Below are 25,898 nucleotides of genomic sequence, written 5' to 3'. Positions count from 1 at the left end.
TTTTCATATAATGTTTCATTCTGGCAACTAGACCCTGCATCATCTTCTGGTACTGTTTACACTTGACACATTTTCTTTTTTACCCAGGGAACTAATTTCTTCAAAATAGTCCCACACAGTGGGTCTCTCTTATACCCAGAAGCCATGACAGTTTTGTTGTAGCTAAAGTTTGCGAGACTATAAGAAGCTGTGTGTCTATTCTCTTTTCTGTCCACTCCACTACTCCTTTTCTATGCTGCCTCCATCCTTTCCTATATATTATCTCTTTATCTTTAAGACAATGTCTTAACTCCTTTGCCATGCTTGGCTGAAGGCCACTACCACATAAGCACAGAAAAAAACCAGTCCTGTCTAGCTAGTATCTTTCTTTGCATGTTTTACTTTTTAGTCTGCGAAGAAACAGAAATTGAAAGCCTAGAACTTTCAAGAAGCAAGAGCCAGTAGTCAGACTGGACAGACTAGATCCATTAATTCATTTTTATATGAGACTAAGAGTATATGCAGCAAGTGTGTGATGAGATTTAATTGTCACCAGTATTTTTAAATGAGAACTTGAGTAGTTTGTTATTTTTTTAAAATCAAACCCCCATTTTTATTTTTTTAAATCAGGTATGTATCCACCCTGGATGAAATGTCTGCAAACTGCATGGAAGCTATTTAAAAACACCATAATAGACTCTAAAGCTAAATGTATACTTTACATCAAACAAAGAAAACCAAAAGAACAGCATATGAGTACCAAAATGCAACCATGGGTAAAGAGCAGAGTGTAAAAAAAGAAACAAAACAAAAATTTGCTAAGTATGTCAGATGCATGAAGCCTGTCAAAATCAGCGGGGCAACTAGATGATCACAGTGCACCAGAAGCATTAAAGGAGGACAAGGTCATTGCATAGAAGCTAAATGAATTTGCTATGCTGGTTTTCACAGCAAACAATTCATTTAAGTGACAAATCTGAGGAAGCGTCCCAATTCAAGCTATCAGGAGCAGCACATTAGGGAACAAAACTGACTAAACAGTAAGTCACAAGTACCAGATGGCATTTACCCAAAAGTTCTGCAAGAACTCAAATATGAAATTGTTTAAATCAACCTCTCCACCACATAACTGGAGGATAGCTAACGTAATGCTGATTTTTAAAAAAAAATTCCCTTTTGTAGAGCGAAATTATGCCTCACCATTCTATTAGAATTCTTGGTGAGGATCAATGGACACTTAGCTAGATGGCTCATTGGTCTGACCCACTAGGGCCATCCTTATGTTTTAAGCTTGCAAGGCTAAAGTCTTCAGAGGCATGCATAAAAGCTACATAGCATAAAGTATTTGAAGTACTAATAGGTAAGCAATACCACATGTTTACTCTTGACGTAAGTGAAATATTGAGATCAAAATAACAGAAACCACCAACACAGTCTTAGTTGATATAGTAAGAAGAGAACCTGAAACATAAGGCCATATATCACAGGCCTGGTGTGAGGCTTAGATAAAAGTGTTCAAGACTTTGCAAATACAGGTGCAACCTCTAGTTCAGCACCCCTGGGACCTCACCCATGGTGAATGAGAGAATTTGCTGAACCACAGGGAGGTCACTATCATCTAGCAGCATTACCAACACTTCCACTGCTTACTGAGCCTCTTGGAAGACATTTAGGAGGTAAATTACAGCCAAACACCACAGAACACGGGGAGCCTGCACTAGTGGCTGTAAAACTCAATGGGACCACGGGAAAAACTTGGCTGCACCCATGATAAATAATCATCCAGCTAACTAAAATCAGGCTGGATTATAGATATTGCCAGATGAGAGTATGATGGATTAGAGACATTCAATCTGTTCAAAACTGAGTTGCGAGCAAGAGGCCCAACACAGAACACATATACCAAAGAGGTACTAGGCACAAGTCAAAACACATTCCAGGGGGATGGGACCAGAACAACTCATTAGAAAAGATCTTGGTAGCAATACATTCCCCACAGATAACAGGGCCATAGGCTTAGCCAGGTTTCCGATATCGTCAAGATGACAGCATAACAGACAGCAATGTTTTGATCAAAATCACCCTATACAAGGTAATGGGTGATAGCCATGTTAGTCTGTATTCTATCAAAATAAAAAAGCAGTCATGTAGCATTTTAAAGACTACCAAAATAATTTATTAGGTGATGAGCTTTGGTGGGAAAGACCCACTTCTTCAGATCTATAGCCTTTCCAGAACAGAACAGTCTATAGATCTGAAGAAGTAGGTCTGTCCCACCAAAACTCATCACCTAATACATTATTTTGTTAGTCAGTCTTTAAAGTATTACATGACTGCTTTTTTGGTGATAGCTAGGTATGTCAGAGGGAGGCATCCTGATACGTCAGGAGTGATGTGTAACTTGTTTGTATCTGTGTACAAAGATGTATCACAGATGGGCTGTCCTTGTCCAGCATAGCAGGCAATGGAAAATCCCACCACTGACTGAGAGGGTCAATTGCAGCATGTGTTCATGTACCAATAGAGACTGAGTCAGGACACTGGGACTGGGCGTCACTGACAATGAACCTGGCCTGGTACCTTCATCCAATACAGTGGTCCTGGGGGGGGAAGGGGGTCCTCTCAGAGTCTGCTGCGCTGGCTATCGGTGCAGAGCAGACGCATGCAGTGAGTTATCACTGAATACAGCAAGTTACTCATCACTACACTGCACCTGTGACTTCTGTCCACAGGTGGTTTGTTTTATAGTTTGCTTTCTAAATTATGTTACTGAGAGTCTGGGGATCTAGAGCCTCATCTCAAAAATCAGATGAAGTTAAAAATGTCCATTCACTAGTCAAGAACAGAAGCTCCTCATGATGAAGGTGAGAACACAAGCCATCTATTTCTGAAGAACTGAAGTTTTCATGTAAAATTAAGGCTAACAATCGAAAAGCAATCACAAATAATGAGATTAAAAAGCAGTCCTGAATAATCTCAGTTTAATTATGTTTCACAGTAAAATTAATTTTTGGATATGAAGAACAGCCCCAGAGAACAAGATTTTTATACCCAGCCCTACAAATTAGACAACAAAATACATGAGGACATTTTCCAGAAAACTGATCTTCAGTTCCCTTCATCTTCATTCTTATTGAACAGCAAAGCAAAAAGGGTTAAATATGGATACTATTAGGACATCAATACTTACTTTCTCTCTCCACTCTTTTATATAGCTATTCAAAACTACTTTACTTTTGATTTATCTTTTACTTTACACCACTAAGGGGGTGACAACAAGAACATCTACAAAAAGCAAGTTATTAAGCTAGCTTCTTCTATTCTTTCATCAAAACTTATTTCACTCAAACATTCAAGCTTTGTTTTCCCCTCACCTCAGCTTTCATGCAGCAAAATGCAAGTGTGTAATTATCGTGAGCCACACTGTCATGGAAATATTTTGGTCATAAATTCAGGATTACTGCTTTTATGCCAAAAAAAAAAACAAAACTGATTAGAGGCCATAAGAGGCAAACCCCCTTTCAAATGAGACATTTTGTAATCTGTAATGAAAAAATCTGAATAAGCACAAAAGATTTAAATTAATTATTTTTATTACTATAATACTATAAAGCGATTTATATTTCCAATGGAATGTGGTTCACATTTCTTGTTTCTTAGCTGATGAAACTGCATTGACATCAGCACAACTCCAAGAATAAGATCTGCTCAGCAGCAACTGCGGTAGAATCTGAGGGATCAAGCTTTCAGAGGCGTGCACCAAACATTCACAAAACGGGAATTATATGAATGCACAATCCAAACTAGTAAACCAGCAGGGACTGGTGTCCCCAACTCCACTCAGTTCCCAAGCTGGATACTTTACCTACATGTTCACTGCCAATAAAGTTGTGTATTAAGACGTAGTAACTAAGGTGCGCTATTACCCTGTAAAAGTCTAGTGGAAATAAGGAACAAGTAGCTTTTATCACAATGTACCTAGCCAAGATCAGCATGACATGCAAACACCCTGCCCACTGATCTCTTACCTGGCTCTGACACAGTAAAAGTTTACCTCTGCCTTGTCTCCACTAGGATTTTGCAATGAGATAATTAATCCAAGCTGGTTATATAACTATAGTAACACCCCTTTTTTGGCAGTGAAGACAAGACCTTAATTACCATTCATCCAGCCAAATGGTTTTTAAACCACTGAAACCAAGATCAGGATGAAAAAACTGCCTTACGTGTAGCAAAGACCAAAGTTTGGGAACCTAGAAATTACCACTGTTTCAGTGCAGAACTCATGATGAACATAAAAACATTTCCTTTTCAATAAAAAGGAAGACTGAATTGGTTGGACTACTAAAGTGGAAATATTATGAGCTTTCACTGAAATTATAAATTTAGGTGGAAAAAGCTTCATCACATGAACAAAAATAAGCTATTATGTTTTAAAATACTGTTAAAGCTTTCAAATGAAATTTCCTATTTTTTGCACACTCAAATCTTATGAAAACTAGGTAAGCTATGGAAATAAATTGACGGTTCCTGAAAAGTTTTGACTCCTATTCTTTGCTTCTTCATGTGTATAAAGAGGAACTAAAAGGTGTTTTTATTTTTTATCATGTTAGGAATTCAGGTCTCATCTAGCCTGGAAGACAAGGATAAACTGAGAATGGAATGAAATGACCATAACAGAAGAAACACAAATGACAGTTGAGCAAGTGAGAGGAGAACTCTAAGTCAGGACTGCTTAGCACTTATTCTGTTTCAGTTACGCCTCTTCAACAATACATCACTAACTATAGAACAACCTAGTACCTCCTCCCGTTCAATCAAAGGATGAATGCTAACAATACACTTCTCAACTGACATGCTCAAGACCATGAAAGATCAGATTTGATCTTTGTTTTTCTTTTAAAAATAGCAATTTAAAAATTTCTTAACCACAAGGAAACAAAAAGGATACAGGACGTTTTAAAGCTGATTTGCAGTAAATCTTTAAGCTATCCTGGCCCCCATTGAAATCAATACGAAAGGTGACCAGCCTTTTCAAGTCTTCAATCAACTTTCTATATAACCAAAATCGTGAGGGAAAATAACAACTAAATTAAAAAAAAAAATGGATGAATTTCACCTACTTACCTGCCCTTGCTGCAATCAGATGGGTTGGCTTGTTGGGGTCATCAGCATTCAGTACTAGGTTCTTTGTAATTTTAGCTCCAAGTGCTGTAGCATGGTAATGCTCTCGGGTTCTTTCTATTGGGAAATTTGTCGGATAAAGTCCACTAAATATTATGGTAACATCTGCCAATACCTTGCTTTTCAGTTCTGGTACAATTTTTCTTATGTCTGGAATTTCAGGGATCTCCTTTTTCAGATATTTATCGTATTTAGTATAATAATCAGTGTGCACCCGAACAAGGATCTCTTCGAGGTATATCAAATGGTCATCTTCATCTGTGTCTTCTTCTTCCTCTTCTTCCATACTCTGATCTAAAGACTCACCCATTGTAATCCCAGACTGCTCACTATTCTGAGACTCTGTCTCTGCCTCTTTCTTGTCTGCACACCCATTTCCCAGATCACAAAGGCTGACTTGTTCACCTTCGTCTTGCACTTCAAGATCAACTGTCTTGCCATGAGGATATATGCTAGGAGGAGCTGTCACCTCCCCAGAATGGTTCACTTGAATATCTTTTACTCCACTCATGTCTGTGCAACACTCTTGTAGCAAATCATCCTGTTGTACAGGCTGCTCTGATTTTTTCCAGCTTCTCTTTTCCTCATTTTCACTATCTGATGATGAGGATGATGACTTCCTAGCATCTAATCCACTGTCATTTTCACTATCACTAGACAATTCAAAGTCCAAGTCATTTCTTGCCTTGTCTTGGGTCTGCTGCTTCTCTGTAACAGTCCTATTACCTTGTTCTGAAGAGATCCGAGACTCATTAAGACGTGCCAAATCATTAACGATGGCAGCAGTAGTTTTGTGATCAATTGTATCCGTTAAGGAGTCTCTAACATTTAATTTATCACTGGAATTCAACCCCCAGTTACAAGTTTCACTGCTCATCACACTACTACCATTTGTAGTACATGTCTCTTTTGTAGATTTCTTAAGACCATTGCTTTGTTCATCTGCACATGTAACGTTCTTTGCTTCTTCAGAATCTTTTCCTGTTACATCTGCAGGATCAGATGCTTCAGTTGTCTTTGAAGAATGATTTACTGCAGAGAGATAGACACACACAAACATGACATATCCACGTTTTAGCTTTCCAAGAGATTTTAATCATGCTTTCAGAAACTCAAAATCCTTCCTCCCTTCCATATATTAAATGAATTCAACCTACAGTGAAACTTATCTACGTACTCTCAGCTGGGATTTTCAAATGGCTTAAGAGATTTGCAGGAATTCAGCTCTTAATAAAACTTGAGAGAAGTGGAGTGCCTAACTCTCAAAAGCCTCTTTAAAATTCCCCATTTATGTTGCTCTCACATTGACTCCCTCAAAAAATATAATGCCTTTACCTAATTAGGTAAGGAAGTATCATTCACTTTTAGATGGACAACACACATTAAAAATGACTTGCCAAAAGTCACAGACGGGGAGAAAACATATTTCCAGAGGATCAACCGTAACACTATTCCTCTTTATGACCCTGCTAGTGCTGCCAATGTTTTTCCCCCACCATCTGTTTTTCGATCTGATTGAACATACAAATAAGAAAATACTTTAGAAAGTGAAAAAATATTTACTACCATCACATTATATTGATCAAAACCTTTATGAAGGCAATAAGTGAGATGCAACAAATGAGAGCAATGTGCTCACATGCAGAAAAAGGATTACTCTGTACATAGTTTTTAGACAAGATTTTTGGGCAGCTGTCTGTAACGAGAAAGAACAGTAATCAACCAAACAGCAGACATGCAGTTAATATTCTTGGCAGGAATAACCAAGACCATTCTTAGCAGAGATGACCATATCTTGCTCATAAAAAGGTATACACGTGACCTGACAGCCCCTTAATCACCATTACTCCCAATACAGCATGCTGATCTCATACTATATTTTAAGACGTAGACAGACTATTCCTTCCTCCTTGTAGACCTTTCAATCATATGAAACATTACCAGAGTAAAATAACACAACCAAATTAATTTCTAGATGGCAAACATGCTCAGCAGGAACTAAATGCGTACAGAAAAATGTTACCTATCCTAAAAATGAAAGCTTCTCTAAAATACCCTAACTGCAAAAACATTAAAATTCCTCTTCAGTAAATCCTGGATGTATTGGGCTTCCCAGGCATCACCTTTGCAGACCTATTTTCCTAGGTGAAAACCACTGTTGTAGTACGTGTTCTTCCACTGTTTACGGTACCCTCTTAAGATTCCGAAAACAAATTGTCTGTCAAATACAAAATGGATGAGCTTGGTAGACACTGAAACCACACCATACCATTAGTTTCTTGGTCTTAGACGAACACTTTGTTAGCATGGTTTTGGTTTGCTAGTCAACTGTCGCTCAAAAAGTATATAAATAAAATGGCATTACCCTTCTTTTTCATCTGAGCTTCCCTTGATCCAGGTGGTGCATTAATATCGCCTGTGCCCTGAAAGTATACATATTTCTTTACAGTTATCAAATTGGGTGCAAACTTCCAAACATCCTCTCGGTCATCAATAATGCAAACCATGGAGTCACCACAAGGGAAGAGATTTCTAAAAGAAAAAAAGTGGCTTGTATTTACTGTCTGTTAAGATAACTATTTAATGCATACTCTGCGCTGACATTCCGGTTAGTTGTGTGTGTCAAATGGGCATGGGCACTGAGCATGAATGATTTTTGAAAAAAATTAACATATTTATTAGGACTCCTGATGAGTCAATTAATATAGCTGTATCTGCTATCATACAATCGGCAGTTCTTTGTACTAGTTACTCTACCAATCACCTTTGTGGTTTTTAAAAGAAGTTTTCAAGTTAGTTACACAGAAATATTTATTATACAAAATACAGCAATTATATCTTGTTTGTTCCCTTCAATTCTAGTGGTCAAAAAATATGAGCGCACCAAAATTTAAATTTTGCAACACATCCTGTATGACTCTGAATTTCAGGATTAGGAGCTTTTACTTAAATACTACAAAATAAGTCAGCAATAAAGGAACAGGAATAGTATTGCAAAGTAACTTGTTCACAAATTCATCCCAGAGAGGATTACATCTAAGCAAGAAGTCTTAGTATTTACTGATCATAAACCTGACAGGAGAATACGCATGACAAATTCAAAAATATACCCGGGATAAGAAAGAAATATAAATTTGCTGTGATGAATCCTCCTCTCAAAGCAACAGCTCCAATATGGCAATGGTTTTGAAAGTCAAGCCATGTAAGTACCTAAATACTAATGTAGGCATCTAGTTGCTGGTTCCAATTTTGGAAGATGCTACTATATAAAAATGCACAAATTATATCATGAAACAAACCACAAGATGAAATAAAATAGGCACAGATTTAGAGGGTACAGCGGAGAGAGACAATTTCTTCCTTTAACATTTATGTTCCCAACATTCTGCTCTCTCACATAATCTATTAAGAAGTTTCATGCTACCATACATACCTAAGATTCCCAGTTTTAGAATATGGATCAATACATTCATCTCTTGACAATATCCGATGAGAAAAAAGTTTCTTTTCAGGGTCCAAAAATCCTTTTGAAAGAAGAATTTGAAGTTAAGATTTCTTCACTGCAGCATTTCATCCCTGTTACTCTACATACTCCGCTTTCATAGTCTGTGACATCATTCTACATTGAGCCCATCTTTATGCATTAACAGCAGAACAAATGAAGCAACAATGATTTTCAATTTGAAAATTAAAATAAACTTTGCAATATTAGTGTAATCAAAAAATGCACTGAGATACCTAAGCTCCAAAATGTATTCATTTTATACCATGCAAACACAGTAGATTGGATACCTGTCACTAATTCAGTGGGACACTTATTTTGAATATCCAATATCCTAATTCTTTGAACAAAGAAACAATAATGAAGTTACAAAATTAACTTGTGCAATCAGTGAATAATTAAGGTAAAAGGAATCAAGCGCAGGTGATAATTAAGTAAGGTTATGGCAACTTCCATTTATAAGACTACAGTATGTTCTTAAACACTAAATCCTGTCCTTAGCACATTGTGCCTAGGTTCTGCAGAGGAGTCTTTTGTGAATTAGCAAAGTACTGCAATGCTTAAGCATAACGGGTAAATTAAGAGGCCGCTTCAGCTTATACTCATGCATTTGTGGTTTTAAATTGTACCTACAATATTTTTAATGCATTTGTATTAAAAATAAATAAAAGGATTTCTTGAAACATTAGTCCTATTTACATAAATCTTTGCTGACTGCGCTTTGTTAAGAAGGAATGCAACAAGGTGTCTTAGCTAATTTAAAGGCAAGATAAAATACAATCCATTCAGCAAAATTTCACATCCAGGGTACATAAAACACTAGAACATTTTTCTTTCAGAGTAGTCATGCAACCACAATGTCCCTTAAGAAAGGCTAATTAGATTGACAGAGAGGTCAGCTGCATTAACATATTTGCATATGGATGTATTTGACATTTTGCTGAACCTATTTTATTATAAATCTGCTTTGAGATTATCTTGAATTTCTCACTACTCCTTTAATAATTACTTCTTGCAAAAACAATATTTAAAAGAAAGGTGGCCATGTTATATGCTATTGCCCAAGTTTTCAGACATGACTATTTACTTCAGGAAAGCAAATCTGAGGCTCGCTACAGGGGCCATAAGGATTTTCAAAGTGTTTGTACTTAGAACTTTCTGAAAATCAGGATCCCTTTTAGATGTCTCAAGTTGGACAAACTAACCTCTTTTGAAAATTTAGAATTTGTGTGTATCATAAATGTACCTTTGGAATAACTTAAAAATCATAAAAGCAAGAAAATTCTGAGTTAAGGACAGAGGTTCAACCTTAACTCACCCGACTATGCTTAAGAATTGCAGCAAACGCATGTAGAATCATCCCCTGTAGAGAGACCCTTGCAGTACCTAGGCATAATGAATTGAAAATATTAACTACAGAGAACCATTGCCACAAACCGTGATAATGTTTTGACAAGTTGCACGAAAATTATACACCAAATTTTATTATTATACAAATGCCATACCACCTGCTCTTCCTGCCCCATGCCAATCATCTGAGTGAAACAAAAGCTTTCTATTCTCATTAGTAAATTCCTGCCTGATTTGTCAGTGAAACCACAATGAAGTACTTGCTATAATGTCATATTGAATCGGGTAAGAAATCTGAATGTAGGTAGCGCTAACAGTCAATGATGATGGAAGATGCAGAAGAACACAGTTTACTTAACTGGGCTTTGGTAAAGGTCGAATTAATTTATTCTTTTTCCTGGCACTTAATGGTGCGTAAAAAGACAACTGAGAATACAGTTCGTATTTGAAAAAAAAAGTCAGGTCCATTACATCTTTAAGAAGAAAGCAACAAAGTTTAAGTTTTCATATGACTTTACCAGTTCTTAATACAGCTCAATATGGATTAAACAAAAAAATTTCAGTGAAGCTTCATAGATTGGTATCAAATTGAACAAAAACTAAATAATCAAAAGACAATCTTTACTATGGAGCATCCCTCTCAAATTTATTTTTCTTAAGCAATGCCAAGTCAATGAAAAGTCAAAAAGTGTAACATCCATTTGTTTATATATTTCACAGAAATGGCATATGGGAAGTACACAGTATTTCATTGATGGAATAGGTTAATTTGCTTTAAGAAAATCATCATCATCAATAACTGCGGTCACAGAGCTTCTTAGTGTCCGATTCCTCTCTCACTATTTCTTTCCAATTTTCCCCATCCAGTGCAGAGTGGCTTAGTTTCTGTAGACCAGCTCCGCGCCAATCTATTATATCATCTACGCATTCTCTGTGGGGTCTGTCTCTCCTATTCAAGCTGTCCATTATGCTGAATACCAAGGTCTTAATTTTTTGTTCGTCGTTCATTCTGCAAATATGCCCAAATAGTTGTAGCTTCCATTTTACAACCTTCTGAAGCAGGTTCTCTTTTGGCTGTATCTTTCTGTATAATTCCTCATTGGTGACCTTCTGCATCCATCCTATTCTCAGAATCTTTCTATAACAACTATCGAACGCCAATATTCTTCTTTTCGAATCTTTCATTATCACCCATGTCTCACATCTGTAAAACATGCATCTGAATACACACTTTTTCAAGGCACTCAGCTTCATTAAGTTAATCTCTTCGCTTTTCCAGATCTTACCCATCGCCTTCAAACTTGTTCTTGCTTTCCCTATTCTAGTCGCTATTTCCTTCTTACAGACCAGATCCTATGTTACGTTGCTCCCCCAATACGTGAACTTCTCTACATTTTCTACTTCAATACCATCAACACTGATCTTCCTTCCTATTTCCTTATCTCCAAATACCATTGTTTTTATTTTATTGATGTTCAAAATCAGTCCATACCACTTCCCTTCTTCATTTACCACCTGCAGTTTTTCCAGCTTCTCCTCATCTTCCTCAATGATAACTATATCATCCACAAACCTCAATTGTTAATTCTTTTCCCATGCACAGATATCCCTTCTACCTCTTCCGTGATCTTATCCATTGCTCTGTCCAGATGCGTGATGAAGATACTTGGTGATATTGGATCTCCTTCCCTCGTACCTTTACTTGTTTTAAACCAACTTCCCAACTCCCCAGATGTTCTCACTGCTGCCTCAGCATTGTCATTGATATCCTTCAACAACCGTATCAGTCTGCTATCCACTCCATATGACTCCAACACCGGCCAAGTCACTTTCTGATCTATACTGTCAACTGCCTTTTGAAAAAAATCGACGAAGCAAGTGTAAATGTTCTTGTTCTTTCATCGAGCTTTCTCCACTATCATCTGAGTGCCAATATCTGCTGTATGGTACTTGTATCTTTTCTGAACCCCACTTCTTTGTCTGCGATACGTTCTGCTACGTGCGATCTTAGTCTCTCTGTCAGTATCATCATCAATACCTTGCCTAGATGACTTGTTAGGGCAATCATTCTGCAGTGCTTGCACTCCAATGTACTTCCTTTTTTGTGTATTGTCACTAGCACGGATCTTGTCCATTCCTTAAGTGCCTTCCCTTCTTTCCAGGCTATATGACGTAGTCGGTGTATTTCCTGAACCATGCTTTCTCCGCCATATTTGAGCATCTCTCTTGTTATCTCATTTCCAGGGCTCTTGTTGTTCTTTAGTTGTTTCACTGCTTTTTCTACTTCTTCCTTTGAAATATCGGTCTCGCTCTCAATGCTCAGTGAAGATATCTCTTTCAGTTCTTCAGGCAGTCTCTCTGCGACACTCAGGTCCAGCTGTGCTTTGTATAGATCAGTGCAATATCTCGTCCATCGCTGCGCAATATTTTCCCTGTTCACGAGCACTTCTTCATTCTCATCTTTGATCATCTCCTGCTTCAGTTGCCATTTTCTATAAATATTGCTAATTGTCTTATACACCTCTCTGGTCTTACATTCGCTCTAATACCTCTCTATATCGTCACGTTGCTCCTCTAACCGTTTCTCCTTATCTTTTCTGGCTGCCTTCCTTACCTCACTGCATCCACCCTATATTGCTGTTCCACCATCTCAGAAACATCTCTTCTGATCTCCAATGCTCTCTTCTCTTGAGCCAACTTCAGCGTCTCCTGAGTAATCCACTTCTTATTGATCTGCTCTTCTTCTGGAACAGTCAGCTCAACTGCCTCTTCTATTGCTGTGGCTATGCCTGCGACTCTCTTATCTTCTCTTCAAGTGCTACTCTGTATGCATTCCCTGTTTCTTCCTCATATAGCCTTGCCATGCCTCTTCTTTTCTTAAACTGTCTTACACTTTCTTTTGCGTTTTTTCTTGATATTTGCGATCACTAGACTGTGATCCAAGTCTATATCCACTCCCTGGAAAGTTTGGCATTGCTGTACTGATGTTACCCATCTTCTTCTTACCAAAACATATCTATCATGTGCTTGGACTTCCAATCATTTGAGCACCATGTCCACTTCCTAAAGCCCTTTTGTTGGAATCTCGTGTTGCTGATCGCCATCTCGTGCTCCCTCGCAAACTCTAGTAGTTTCCCACCTCATTCGTTTCTTTCCCTATATCCAAACCTTCCCATGACTTTCTCCCAACCTTCGTTATCCGTTCTAACCTTCACTTTCCAACCTCCTCTGATGATCAACACTGTCTTTGTCAAGTCTTTATAGAACAACCCAATCTCTTCCTCTGTACTGTTCAACGTGGGTGCATACACCTGAACGACTGAGATGTTGAATGGTTTTGCTTCGAATCTTGCCACCCTCATTTTTGCACTCACCGGTTTGTATCCCAATAATGCTCCTCTAGCTGCTTTGCTAAGAAGGAATCCAACTCCTGTTTCATGCTTCATTTCATTTCCTGACCAAACAAGGTCGCAACCGCACATCTCTCCCAATGCTGTCCAATGCATCTCTGCTAGTCCAAGTTCATCGCATCGGTATCTCTACACCTCCTTCTAAAGCAGCTCTAATTTTCCAGTTGCCCACAGCGTTTTGACGTTCCACATTCCAATTGATAGCATATGAGGTAGTTGTAATTTTCTTTCAGTGACCAACTTATTGAACCAAACTCGATCGCTTGATTGGTGTTACAGACCTTGTTTGTCTGGGTGACATCCGAGCCAGCATCTTTTATCATTTAGTCATACTGGCATTAGATTTCATTTGTATTCATTCATTTAATAGTCTATTCATATATTTAACAAAATGCCTGTCCTTAAATCTTTAAGAATAGAACTTTTTATGAATACAAGATATACAAGAACAACTGAGATATCACGTGGCTAGACCACGTGTCAACAGAACCAGCAATTAATTCACCATCAGGTTCCTTGCAGTTCCCTGGTGAATGTTTACTTCCACTTCACAAGAGTTAAAACTACATGCATTTTTCTTCTTGGTGGAAGTATGTCAGAAAAAGTCATGGAAAAAATGTAAAACTCTTAATAATGTTGTTAGTTATCATGGCATTCACTAGAAAGAAAAAACAACCTGCCTTGCTTGTCTTCCACAATGAAGCCATAAATATCGTTGCCTGTTCAGCTACAATAGTTACCTTTCACTAGTTAGCATACATTTTCTATATTTGGTCGGGGAAAAGAGGAGCGCACTCCATGATGGAACATGGCAGCCCTCAGTACCACCAGGACCACAGCATACATCCCACCCTACCTGCCTGAGCATGGCACTTCAACAGTGATTTAAAGGGCCCATAACTCCAGCTGCAGCCACAGTAGCATCAGCAGCAGCTGGAAACTCTGGGCTCTTTTGTATCACCAGGCCCCCAAGGCAGTTGCTCCTACTGGTCCAGCCACCCATGGTGGGTGAGCCTGTGCCAAACAGACTGTTAAAGCCTTTAACAGACCCCAAAGTGAATGATATGGAGGATACAGTCCTAACTGAAGATACAGTCCTAACCAAAAACAATAGGTTTATGTACATCTACTTCCTATTTTACTGTAGGCACCCATTTATTGAATATAATTTTAAATCAATTACATATTCCACTGTACAAAAATGATAATCAGCTTTGCTCTCCTGCTTTTATATTTCTAGAAGAATCTCTAAAAATGACATTATACTCGCAGATTCTAAAGAAATCCAAAACTAAGTGACAATCATTACACCTCTCTTTTCCCATCATCCTGTCCCCCAGCTGTTTGAACTCACTGAATTTCTTTCCATGCTACAAAATTGCATTAAAAACACCCACAAAATTAAAATAAAGTAATAATAAGCAGTTTTAAAATATTCAAAATTTCAGCTACCACCACCACAACATGGGAAGGAGACAATACCAAGTACAGCACCATGATGTACATTATTTTTCAACTTCATGATGTTCAGGCACAGTGGTGATGGACACAATATAAAGCTACAGAGAAAAGAATTTAGTTTCCTACTGAAAGTGTAGCATTCCATTATCTCTAAGTTTATAATTCACAATTAGTAATTAATTTTACAACTGAATCATTTCTTTTTTTAGATAAATGAATGTAGAGCGCAGGGTACATAGCACACTTTTAAAATGCTAAATATCACTATTATAAATCTGACCTTCTTAATACACTTTAAAAGCTCAAATAATCAATCAGATGTCAGAACAAACAAAAGTATTATGTCCGGCACAGATATCTCCAGGAGGTGTAAGAGAAGGGAAGAGGGAATGTATGCAGTTACAACCCTGTACTTCTCACAAACTAAAAAAAAAAAAACAACAAAAAAAAAAACAAAACACTTTCACAAGCTAACCTAGGGAGATAACATATGTAATTATTTTGTATAAGCCTCAAGGAAAACTAGGACGTCATTGAAAGAGAAATACCAAAAATGTAATCAAGATGTTAATGAAGTCTCAGGGTACAATGGATGAGTCTATCTACTTTATTTTGGTTCTTCAGCGAGTACAGCAAGAGAGGACTGCTGAAAGATCGCAGTGATAGAATATGGTTAATGGAAATACAGATTCACAGCTGAATGAAGGATACCAGGAAGCGAGACAGGCATCTTTCTACTACTGTTGGTCTCAGTTCAGAGGGGATTCCCAGTGCCAGTGTCCCCAGTAGGCCTCTCTGACCATCCATGGGAATAGTTTGAGCAGGAAAGCTCTTGACACATCCCTTGCATTCTTGTGCATAACTAGTGCTAGCTGCTTCAAAGAAGCAGTCGTTCTCTAAAACATCTAACAGGCAGGGAAACCAACAGAATTCCTGGGTCTCAGGGCACAGGCCAACAGAGAAGATTTGTTAATTAGACCATCAGTGTTTGAGTAGGGGAATGCCTTTGTTCAAATTATGGTACTATGTTTTACACATTACCAGGTCACAACAACCAAGCAAAGAACCAGACAGGCTCAGCCACATGGGACAGTACCCCTGCTGCATGGTGTGCTTCCTTCCCAAATCTCACACCTTATTCCCTGTGCCTCACATTTCAACATCCCCATACTCATTCACGTAGTGAAAAACTACACTTGGCAATCTCTCAGTGACTTACTGTTTTTTTACCTCCTGCACCTCTGTCATAAAACTTACTAAATTGCTATGCCAAACTTTGTAGCTTTACTCACTGGGGATTAACACACACATACACACAATGGGCTTTACTACAGAAATTACATTTCAGCTTTAATTCTGCTATTCTCTTATTTGCCACAGAATCTTGCAAGAGTTACCAACCTGATCCTGAAGTGGGAATCAAGAATCCTCAGCCCCTTGTGACATACTTTGATCCTAGGACAGCCTACTTTGCCACAGATCAGGGCTAGCCACACCTCATGACAATCAAGACATTCAAGAACTAGAGATTCTGCCACTTAGGAGGTGCCTGTTGGGGCTTCAGAACAGCTCCTATTGAAGCTCTGAGCCCTGCAAGATGTGTCCCATGGGGCAGAAGCCCCAAGTTCCTCATCCCTGCTGGGCAGAAACCAAAGGTGATAAGTGTGTGTGTGTGTGTGTGTGTGTGTGTGTGTGTGTGTGTGTCTCTCTCTCACATGGAGCGACATATTCCCTTTCACCCCAATTTTTACCAGGGTTTGAGGGCCCCGCTCAGTCAAATGAAGCTAAAGCACAGTCCCCTCCATTGCTCCTAACTGTTAGACACCGCATTGTCATACAGACCTAACACCTCAGAGATGCAGGGAGGGCCCATTGAGAGTGAGAGGAAGATGTGTCTGGACAGGAGTCTAAGTCAAGCTGTTGGAGGGGCCCCAAGGTTTTAACTTTTGCCTTTTCCACCCTCAGCAGGCACCAGTCCTCTCTGGAAAAAACATCTAGCTCTACAAGTCTGCTCTCTGGCAGAAGCCTTGAGCTCCTTCCCCACAGTCTGGCAGGCAGAGAAAGGAAGTGGGGCTCAGTGAGCCTCATTTTAACTGTTAGTGAGTCATATGTGGCTTGTGAGCCAAGGTTTGCCTACCACTGCCGTAGATCACACTACTTTGAATGCACGAAAACCATGAATATTTTAATTTTTACTGCTGCAGTGATAAAATGGAATAGAGGAACATAATACATAGCAGGGAAATACTCCTCTAACTGCACATATAGGTATATCCATTATCACAGCACTGCTTTAAAGGACTATTACTGTAGGACGCATCAGAACCAAACTCAGCTACATTAGGGTAACCTATAGTCATAAAAGGTCTGCCTACACTAAAGTATTTTGAATGAGTTTACTGGCAGTCTTGACATGAGTTGTCCAAAATATCACATGCAGATCGGTTATCTACTATACAGTCATTCATTCCAGGTCACAAAAATTTGTATATTTACCTTACAACCTTGCTAATACTTGGAGATAGGTCAATTATTTGTGTGTTCCAGTTTCTGAAGAACATGCTTCTACACAGAGCAAACTAAAAACAAATTTTACACTTTTTAATCACATCAACACATGAAGACAGGGATTCTCAAAATGGGGTTTGGGATTCCTTGGGGGGTCAAAAGGTTACTACATGGGGAGAGAAGGTCACAAACTATCAACCTCCCCCCCAAAGCCAAATTTGCCTTCAACGTTTATAATGGTGTTAACATACACATTTTATTTTTAAATTTGTACAAGGGGGTTGCACTCAGAGGCTCACTATCTGAAGGGTGTCACCAGTATAAAAGTTTGAGAAACACTTTCATAAGATATTCAACATGTGTAACAAATTATTGCTCAATTAATTTATAATTGGAAAGTATGAACTTATCTGCCTTAAAATTCTCCCATCTACAGTACTTACAGTTATAGGCAAGCCATGCTATTTTCTATTCTAATTTAACACACAGGCCAAATGTGTTGTATTTCACAGTCTTAAAATTCTGTCAGTCATTATGCTTTTAACTGCTAAAGTGGCACTCTCATTGGGTGATCAACTAGGGATGTAAATTGTCATTTAGTTAGTTAACTGGTTAAATGTCAAGTTTAACCAGTAAACCAATTAAGCAAGGACAGGGAGCCACTGGCTGTGTCTACACCAGCCCCAAACTTCTAAATGGCCACGCAAATGGCCATTTCGAAGTTTACTAATGAAGTGCTGAAATACATATTTATCACTTCATTAGCATGTGGGCGGCCGCGGCACTTCAAAATTGACGCGCCTCGCCGCTGCGAGTCTCGTCCCGACAGGGCTCCTTTTCGAAAGGACCCCGTCTACTTCAAAGTCCCCTTATTCCCATGAGCTGATGGGAATACGGGGACTTCGAAATTGACGCACCTCGCCGCCGCGCATCTCGTCCCGACGGGGCTCCTATTCAAAAGGACCCCACCTACTTCGAAGTGCCGCGGCCACCTGCATGCTAATAAAGCGATGAATATGCATTTCAGCGCTTCATTAGTAAACTTCGAAATGGCCATTTGCGTGGCCATTTAGAAGTTTGGGGCTAGTGTATACATAGCCACTGTGAAAGAGAAGTTACTCACGTGTAGTAACGATGGTTCTTCGAGATGTGACCCCGTGGGTGCTCCACAATAGGTGTCAGGCTCGCCCGGCGCCGCAGATCGGAATTCTTCTAGCAGTTTCTCCTGGATCGCGCATGTGCTGACGCGCGCCACTCCCTTGCGCGCCCCTGGCCATGTGCGTGATCCGGTCCCCGCCAGTTCCTTGACCAACCGCCTCGGATGCTCCTGAAAAACACCAGACAGAGATCCGAAGCAGGGAGGATGGGCGGCTGGTGGACCACCCACAGGGACACATCTCGAAGAACCATCGTTACTACAGGTGAGTAACTTCTCTTTCTTCTTCGAGTGGTCCCCGTGGGTGCTCCACAATAGGTGACTACCCAGCAGTAACCCAAGTAAGGAGGTGGGTAATCGATTCATGGGCAGCTTGCCCCTGAGAGGACTGCTGTCGACAGACGGGTATCCTCCTCGAATACCCAATGCAGGGCATAATGCTTGGCGATGGTGTCGTAGGATGACCAGGTCGCCGCTCTACAGATGACTTTTAACGCGATGCCCTTGAAGAAGGCTGTTGACGCCGCCACCGCCCTTGTGGAGTGAACCCTAGGCGGGGCCAGCAAAGGGTCTTTCAAAGCTCGTAGCACATTTTTATACAGGACACAATGTGCTTTGAAATTCTCTGGGAAGAGAGGCCTTCCCCTTTTGACCTGGGAGCGAGAGACACCAGAAGCCTGTCTGTTTTCCGGAAGGACTTAGTTCTGTCTATGTAAAAGGCCAACGCCCTTCTCACGTCTAGGAGATGTAGGCACGCCTCCTTGCAGGAGCTGTGAGGCTTCGGGTAAAACAAGGGTAAAACTATTGGTTTGTTAAGATGGAACTCCGAGGAAACGTTTGGAACGAAGGCTGGGTGTAACCGTAAGGTTACCGCCTCCTTTGAGAATACTGTGCAGGGCGGCGTTGCCATCACTGCCGCGAGCTCGCTCACCCTGAGGGCTGACGTAATCGCGAGGAGGAAGGTTGTTTTCATTGTAAGGAGTCGGAGGGGTACCATGGCTAATGGTTAGAAGGGTGGTCCCGATAGCGTGCTGAGCACCAAGTCCAAACTCCACGATGGCGGAAGCGGTTTTCGAGGGGGGTACAGGTTTACCAGCCCCTTCAAGAACCTTGTGGTGATAGGGTGGGCGAATACAGTGGGCCCTTCCTCTGTATGCCGAAAAGCTGATATAGCAGCGAGGTGGACCTTTAGCGAGGATAGAGAAAGCCCATCTCGTTTGAGGTCCAACAGGTATTCTAGTATTGCGGTTATAGGAATGTCAAGGGGAGCTGTTTGGCGGAACACCAGGCTGTAAATCTGTTCATAAGTCCTCCTGGTGGAGGTCCTTCGGCTACACTCCAAGACTTGTTGTACTCCCTCCGTACACGTGCTCTAAGGCGCTGAGCCATGGATTAACCGTGCTTGTAGGCGCAGACCCTGAGGGTGCGGGTGCACTATGGACCCCTGAGCCTGCATGAGTAAGTCCGGCGCCACCGGTAGGGGGAGTTGTGGACGATCCGACATGCGTAGAAGCAAGGGAAACCATTGTTGCCGGTCCCAAGTTGGAACTATGAGTATCACGCGAGCTCTCTCCCTTCTGGCTTTCTGTAGAACCTTGTGGATAAACGTTGTGGGGGGAAACGCGTAGAGTAGAGGGCCTTTCCAGGAAATCATGAATGTGTCCCCCAGGGACCCCCGCCCTATTCCTGCTCTGGAGCAGTACTGGGGACACTTCTTGTTGTACTGGGTGGCAAACAAATCGACTTGGGGAAACCCCCATGTACGAAATATGCGCCGTAGCAGGTCGGAGCGGATCTGCCATTCGTGCGCGAGTGCGACGCGCCTGCTCAGCTGATCTGCCTTCACGTTGTGTACGCCCGGCAAGTACGAGGCTTTCAACGTTATGTTGTTGGCGATGCACCAGTTCCACAATTGGACTGCTTCAGCACATAATGCACGGGATCGTGCCCCTCGTCGATTGATGTAGAACATAGTGGACGTATTGTCGGGATTGATCCCGACTCCTTTGCCATGCAGGTATTCTTGAAAATGTCTGCACGCATTGAACACTGCTCTGAGCTCCAGTATGTTTATGTGCAGTGCCTGTTCCACAGGGGACCATAGCCCTTGCGTCACCTTGCTGCCAATGTGCGCTCCCCATCCTATGCGGGAGGTGTCGGCAGTAAGAAAAATAGAAATTTGTGGTTGGTGGAAAGGCACCCCCACTAGCAGATTTTTGGGATTTTCCCACCACACTAGGGATCTACGCACCTCCGTCGTGGGCAACACTACCCTGTAGACAGTGTGGGATGCCGGTTTGTAAACACTCGCCAGCCAATGCTGCAGGCTTCGCATGTGTAACCTGGCATTCTGTACCACAAATGTTGCTGCCGCCATGTGCCCCAACAGTTGCAGACACGTTAGGACGGGCACCATGGGGCTGTACGTCATGACTTACACCAGGGAGCTGATGGCGCGGAAGCGGGCGTCGGGCAAGTATACTCTTACTGTGATAGAGTTTATGCGTGCCCCTATGAACTCTCTATCTTGCATGGGTTCGGTCTTTGACTTTGCGAGGTTGATAACTAGGCCCAGAGAAGTAAATGTGTTCTCGGTGACGCATATCATGCGTAGGACCTCTGCCTTTGAGGCCCCTTTCAGTAGACAGTCGTCCAGATATGGGAAAATAAACACCCCCTGTCTGTGCAGGTAGGCTGATACCACTGCCAGGGTTTTGGTAAAGACTCTGGGGGCCGAGGACAGGCCGAACGGAAGAACCCTGTACTGGAAAAGTTCCCCGCCGACCGTGAAGCGGAGGAAGCGCCTGTGTGCCGCATGGATTGTTATATGAAAGTAAGCATCTTGTAAGTCGAGGGCTGCAAACCAGTCTCCATCATCCAGTGCCGTAAGTATGGAGGCAACTGTGATCATCCGAAAGCGTTGCTTGCGCAAGTAACGGTTGAGGCCCCATAGATCCAAAATCGGCCTCCAGCCTCCTGTTTCCTTCTCTGTTAGGAAGTAATGTGAATAAAAATCTTTCCCTTGGAATTGTTCCGGCACTCTTTCCAGCGCCCCTATGAACATGAGGCGATCCACCTCCTGCTTCAGCCTCGCCTTGTGGGCAGCGTCCCCAAGATGAAGCCAGGCGGGAGGCTTCGTTGGTGGAAGTGACTGGAAAGGGATCGTATAACCTGTGGCTATAATTTCTAGCACCCATTTGTCTGTGGTGATCTTTTGCCATTGGGAGTGGAACGGTTTGAGGCGATCATGGAACATGAGATGAGAATGGCATTGAGCGATGGTATTGATAGTGCAGCCCCCGACATATGCATCAAACTTGCTGTCTCTGGGCCTGTCCCGAGGGTGTACGGCTTTGTTGAGAACGTTGCCTGGGAGCCCTGTACTGCTGCTGCTGTTGATGGCGCCCTTGGTCGTAGCCTCGCTGATATTGAGCGCACTGTGGTTGGTAAGCATAGCGTCTTTGCTGAGGATAAAATTTCTTTTTCTTGTACGGGGAGTATAAATACCCAAGGTCCTAAGTGTGGCCCTCCAGTCTTTGCTGGAGTGGAGGACTGAGTCGGTTGAGTCCGCAAACAGCTTTTGCTTATCAAAGGGAAGATCCACGATCTTCGCCTGCAGGTCTCTGGGGATACCAGACGTCTGCAGCCAGGATTTCCTACGCATTACCACTGCTGCGGCTGTTGAACGTGCTGCTGTGTCCGCCACGTCCAGGGCAACCTGGACTCCCGTCTGCGACGCCGCATAGCCCTCTTGGACAATCGCCTTTAACACTGGCTTCTTGTGCTCCAGGAGCGAATCCATGAGGGGAGTGAGTCCAGAGTAATTGTCAAAGCTATGGTTTGATAGATGTGCCACGTACTTTGCTGCTCTCAATAATAGGGTAGAGAGGAATAGACCTTCCTGCCAAACAGCTCTAGCTTCTTAGCATCTTTATCCGCCCCACCCCACCCCCCCAATTTGTACTGAGACGTCTTCGACCTCTGCTGGGATGATTCAACCACCAAAGAATTGGGTTGCAGGTGACTAAAGAGGAATGCCATGCCCTTGGCTGGGATGAAGTACTTCTTATCCGCTCTCTTGTTTGTAGGCAGAATAGAGGCCGGAGTCTGCCATATGTTAGTGGCTGACTCCATAATGGCTTCATCCAGCGGGATAGCAATTTTAGATGAAGCCGGGGGTCTCAAATTTTTCAAGAGTTCATGGTGCTTCTCCTATACCTCTGCTATTTGAATGTCCTGCGTGAAAGCTACTCTTTTGAACAGCTCCTGGAATTGTTTAAGGTCATCGGGGGGGGTGGGGGGAACATCCCAGGGGCCATGGCCTCATCTGGGGAGGATGAGGAGGAACCACTGGGGTACACCTCCCTCAAATCCTCTGGCTCCCGAGTTCGGTGATATACTTGCTCCCTGGAGGACTGTGAAGGGAAGTCTCGGGATTCTGGACCTAATTCCCCCTGAGACAACCGTGTTCCTGTCCCAGAGTGAGAGTGTACACGGGAGTATTGACAAGTAGTAGGAGAGGACCTGCCCCTGGATCTAGAACTGCGGTGTCTGTGTTCAGTATGACGAGGACGACCATAGCAGCATGGGCAAGGGCCCGGTGATGGAGACCTGGACCACGATCGGGGAGTGTACCCATGATGTCTGGGAGAGCGGGACCTCTGCGACGACAGATAGTGGTGAAGCCGGTTTGTGATAGTACTCAAGGGGCTCCATGCCCAAAAATGGTGAAGGTGGCCCGAGCCACGGCAAAATTGGTTGGAGGAACGGAGAGGGAGGCCTGAGATAAGCCGGTAGAGTTACAGCCCGGCGGTGTGGCATGTGTATCTCGGGGGGGGGGGGGGGGGGGGGGGTTGGGTGAGAAGGGCAGCGCAGCCCTGCCTGGAGATGGACTAAGGTGCCGAGTTTTTGCTTTTGCTTTGCCCCTCCCCTGTGGGGTGGGCGCCGCCCCCTCCCGTGCCGGGGATCTCGGCACCGTCAGTGGCAGTGCCGCGTGGGTAGCTTCCTCCGGCGCCAATAGGCTCCGTGCCGGGTGCCCCTGCGCCGTCGGCACCACGGAAGCCGGTGCTGCCGATTCCGGTGCTTGCCACGCTGGTGCTCGCGGCACCTTCCATGCCGCCTGTTGTGTAATCGGAGGCTCGGCCTCTGCCACGTGTGCTGCTGCACTGCCGCTTTCATGAGCTCGCGGCTGGGGGCTCTGCGTTCCACTCGTCCTGCCCACTGGGCCCACCGGCAAGGATCGAGCTAGGGAGAGTTTCTTTCTCTTCTGCACAGAGGGGGTCAAAGAGGCTGCCTTCCTTTTATGCAACCCAGAGGGCCCTTTTGCGTGAGGCTTCTCCGGTGGTTCAGGCTTGAGAGCCTTATCAAACAAGATCATTTTGAGCCTCATCTCTCTGTCTTTCTTGGCGCTGGCTGTAAGCTTAGCGCAGTGGGAACACTTCTGGGTAACGTGCGATTCTCCCAGGCAGTGAATGCATTCACTATGCCCATCAGAGGCCGGTATAGCCTCGCGGCATGACTCACACTTCTTAAACCCCAAAGAAGCCATCGCGGTGAGTCTTTACTGTTAACAGGGTACTTAGCCACTAATCAGTGCTTTCTAACCCAAAATAACATTCACGGCCTTCAGGGCAGTGGACGGCTTAACAGCCTTCTTGCCCACCCCTCTCTCCTTCATTCCTCTTCTCTCTGCTGTCTAATATTCTCTTTCTTTCTCTTCTTCTTTTTCTTTTTTTTAAATAGTGACAAAACAAACGAACTACACTTAAAAAACAACTATCTTATCTGTCTCTGGCTTTAGCCGGAGCGGATTCCGTCTGCAGCCGATGGCGGTTGAGAAGGAACTGGCGGGGACCGGATCGCACACATAGCTGAGGGCGCACAAGGGAGCGGTGCGTGTTGGCGCATGCGCGATCCAATAGAAACTGCTAGAAGAATTCCGATCTGCAGCGCCGGGCGAGCCCGACACCTATTGTGGAGCACCCACGGGGACCACTCAAAGAAGAACTGCCCTATCACTTAGCAGGGAGCTGGAGGGCGCATTCTCCAGCCAGTCTGGAGTGCCCCTGCCCATGACATACGGCAGTGTGAGGATTACAGGTTAACAATTAACATCCCCAAAATCATTAGATTTATCATGCTACTTCTACAGTACCAAATTGACAGTAGCTGTGTCATGAGCCTAAGTAAGTCACAAAAATTTTGTACGTATTTGTGGATAACGGGTAAATTAATAGGCCGCTTCAGCTTTTACTCATGAATTTGTGGTTTTAAATTGTACCTATAATATTTTTAATGCATTTGTATTAAAAATAAATAAAAGGATTTCTTGAAACGTTAGACCTATTTACATAAATCTTTGCTGATTGCACTTTGTTAAGAAGGAATGCAACAAGGTGTTTTAGCTAATTTAAAGGCAAGATAAAATACAATCCAATCCATTCAGCAAAATTTCAGATCCAGGGTACATGAAACACTAAAACATTTTTCTTTCAGAGCAGGTATGCAACCACAACGTCCCTTAATAAAGAAAGGTTAATTAGATTGACTGAGAGGTCAGCTGCATTAACACATTTGCATATGGATGTATTTGACATTTTGCTGAACTGATTGTGTATTATATAATAAAATTAGCAACAGCAGTACCTATAGCAGTTATATCAATTTAAAAAAATCATGTAATTTTCAATAAAAAGTCTTATAATATGAGGCTGAAAGTCCAGATATCTGGAGAGTTTATGCAATTAATTTATTATACTGATTGAACATTTGATGCCATTTCCTCACCCGACAGAAAACATCCAGGTTATAACACATTGGTAGGGCCCTAACAAATTCAACAGCTGTGAAAATGTGTCATGGACCATGAAATCTGGTCTCTCCCCTGAAATCCGCTGGAAAGGAGCCGAGTTTGGGTGGTGTAGCTGAGGCTTCTTACCATGCACTGGACTACAGCTGTTAGTCCTGGAAGGGATGGGACTTCCTCTTTACTTGCAAGGGCTGCATCCAGGACCAGATCAGATCCACCTTTGGGAACCTCTCTCAACTGCAGAAGCCCTCCCCCACTCCACTTCCTGCCACACCACTCTCCAGTCACAGGGAGGGTCACTGCACAGGTAGCAGCCATGGAACTACATGCAGCTAGAGGGATCCCAAAGATGGGTCTGACCCAATTCTGAGAGCAGCGACTGCTGGAGAAGACCACATCCTGTCTTCCCCACCCAGCTGGGATTAGACGTTGGAGGCAACCTAAGTGTAACCACCCCAGCTAGGGCACCTCCAGCCAAGAGCACCAGAACTGGGAAGGCCAGGAGGCCATGCCTCTCCCTTCAATATAGGCCCAGTTATT

The 25,898-nt window shown here is 42.5% G+C and overlaps 1 protein-coding gene across 1 annotated transcript in view; it reads right to left on the bottom strand.

The window, feature by feature from the left end:
• CTDP1 (CTD phosphatase subunit 1) overlaps nt 1-25,898 on the bottom strand; it is a 189,663-nt gene that overhangs the window by 133,071 nt on the left and 30,694 nt on the right. Inside the window, exons 6-8 of the mRNA XM_074987564.1 lie at nt 8,597-8,687; nt 7,529-7,695; nt 5,107-6,195 (exon numbers count right to left, since the gene is read on the bottom strand). Of these exons, the coding sequence (XP_074843665.1) occupies nt 5,107-6,195; nt 7,529-7,695; nt 8,597-8,687 (1,347 nt within the window). The remainder of the gene's footprint in view (nt 1-5,106; nt 6,196-7,528; nt 7,696-8,596; nt 8,688-25,898) is intronic.

The sequence above is a fragment of the Carettochelys insculpta genome, chromosome 2, assembly GCF_033958435.1.
Source record: "Carettochelys insculpta isolate YL-2023 chromosome 2, ASM3395843v1, whole genome shotgun sequence".
Lineage (NCBI taxonomy): Eukaryota > Metazoa > Chordata > Testudines > Carettochelyidae > Carettochelys > Carettochelys insculpta.
Note: the sequence above shows the minus strand (reverse complement) of the source record. Positions and strands in the feature narration are given on the sequence as shown.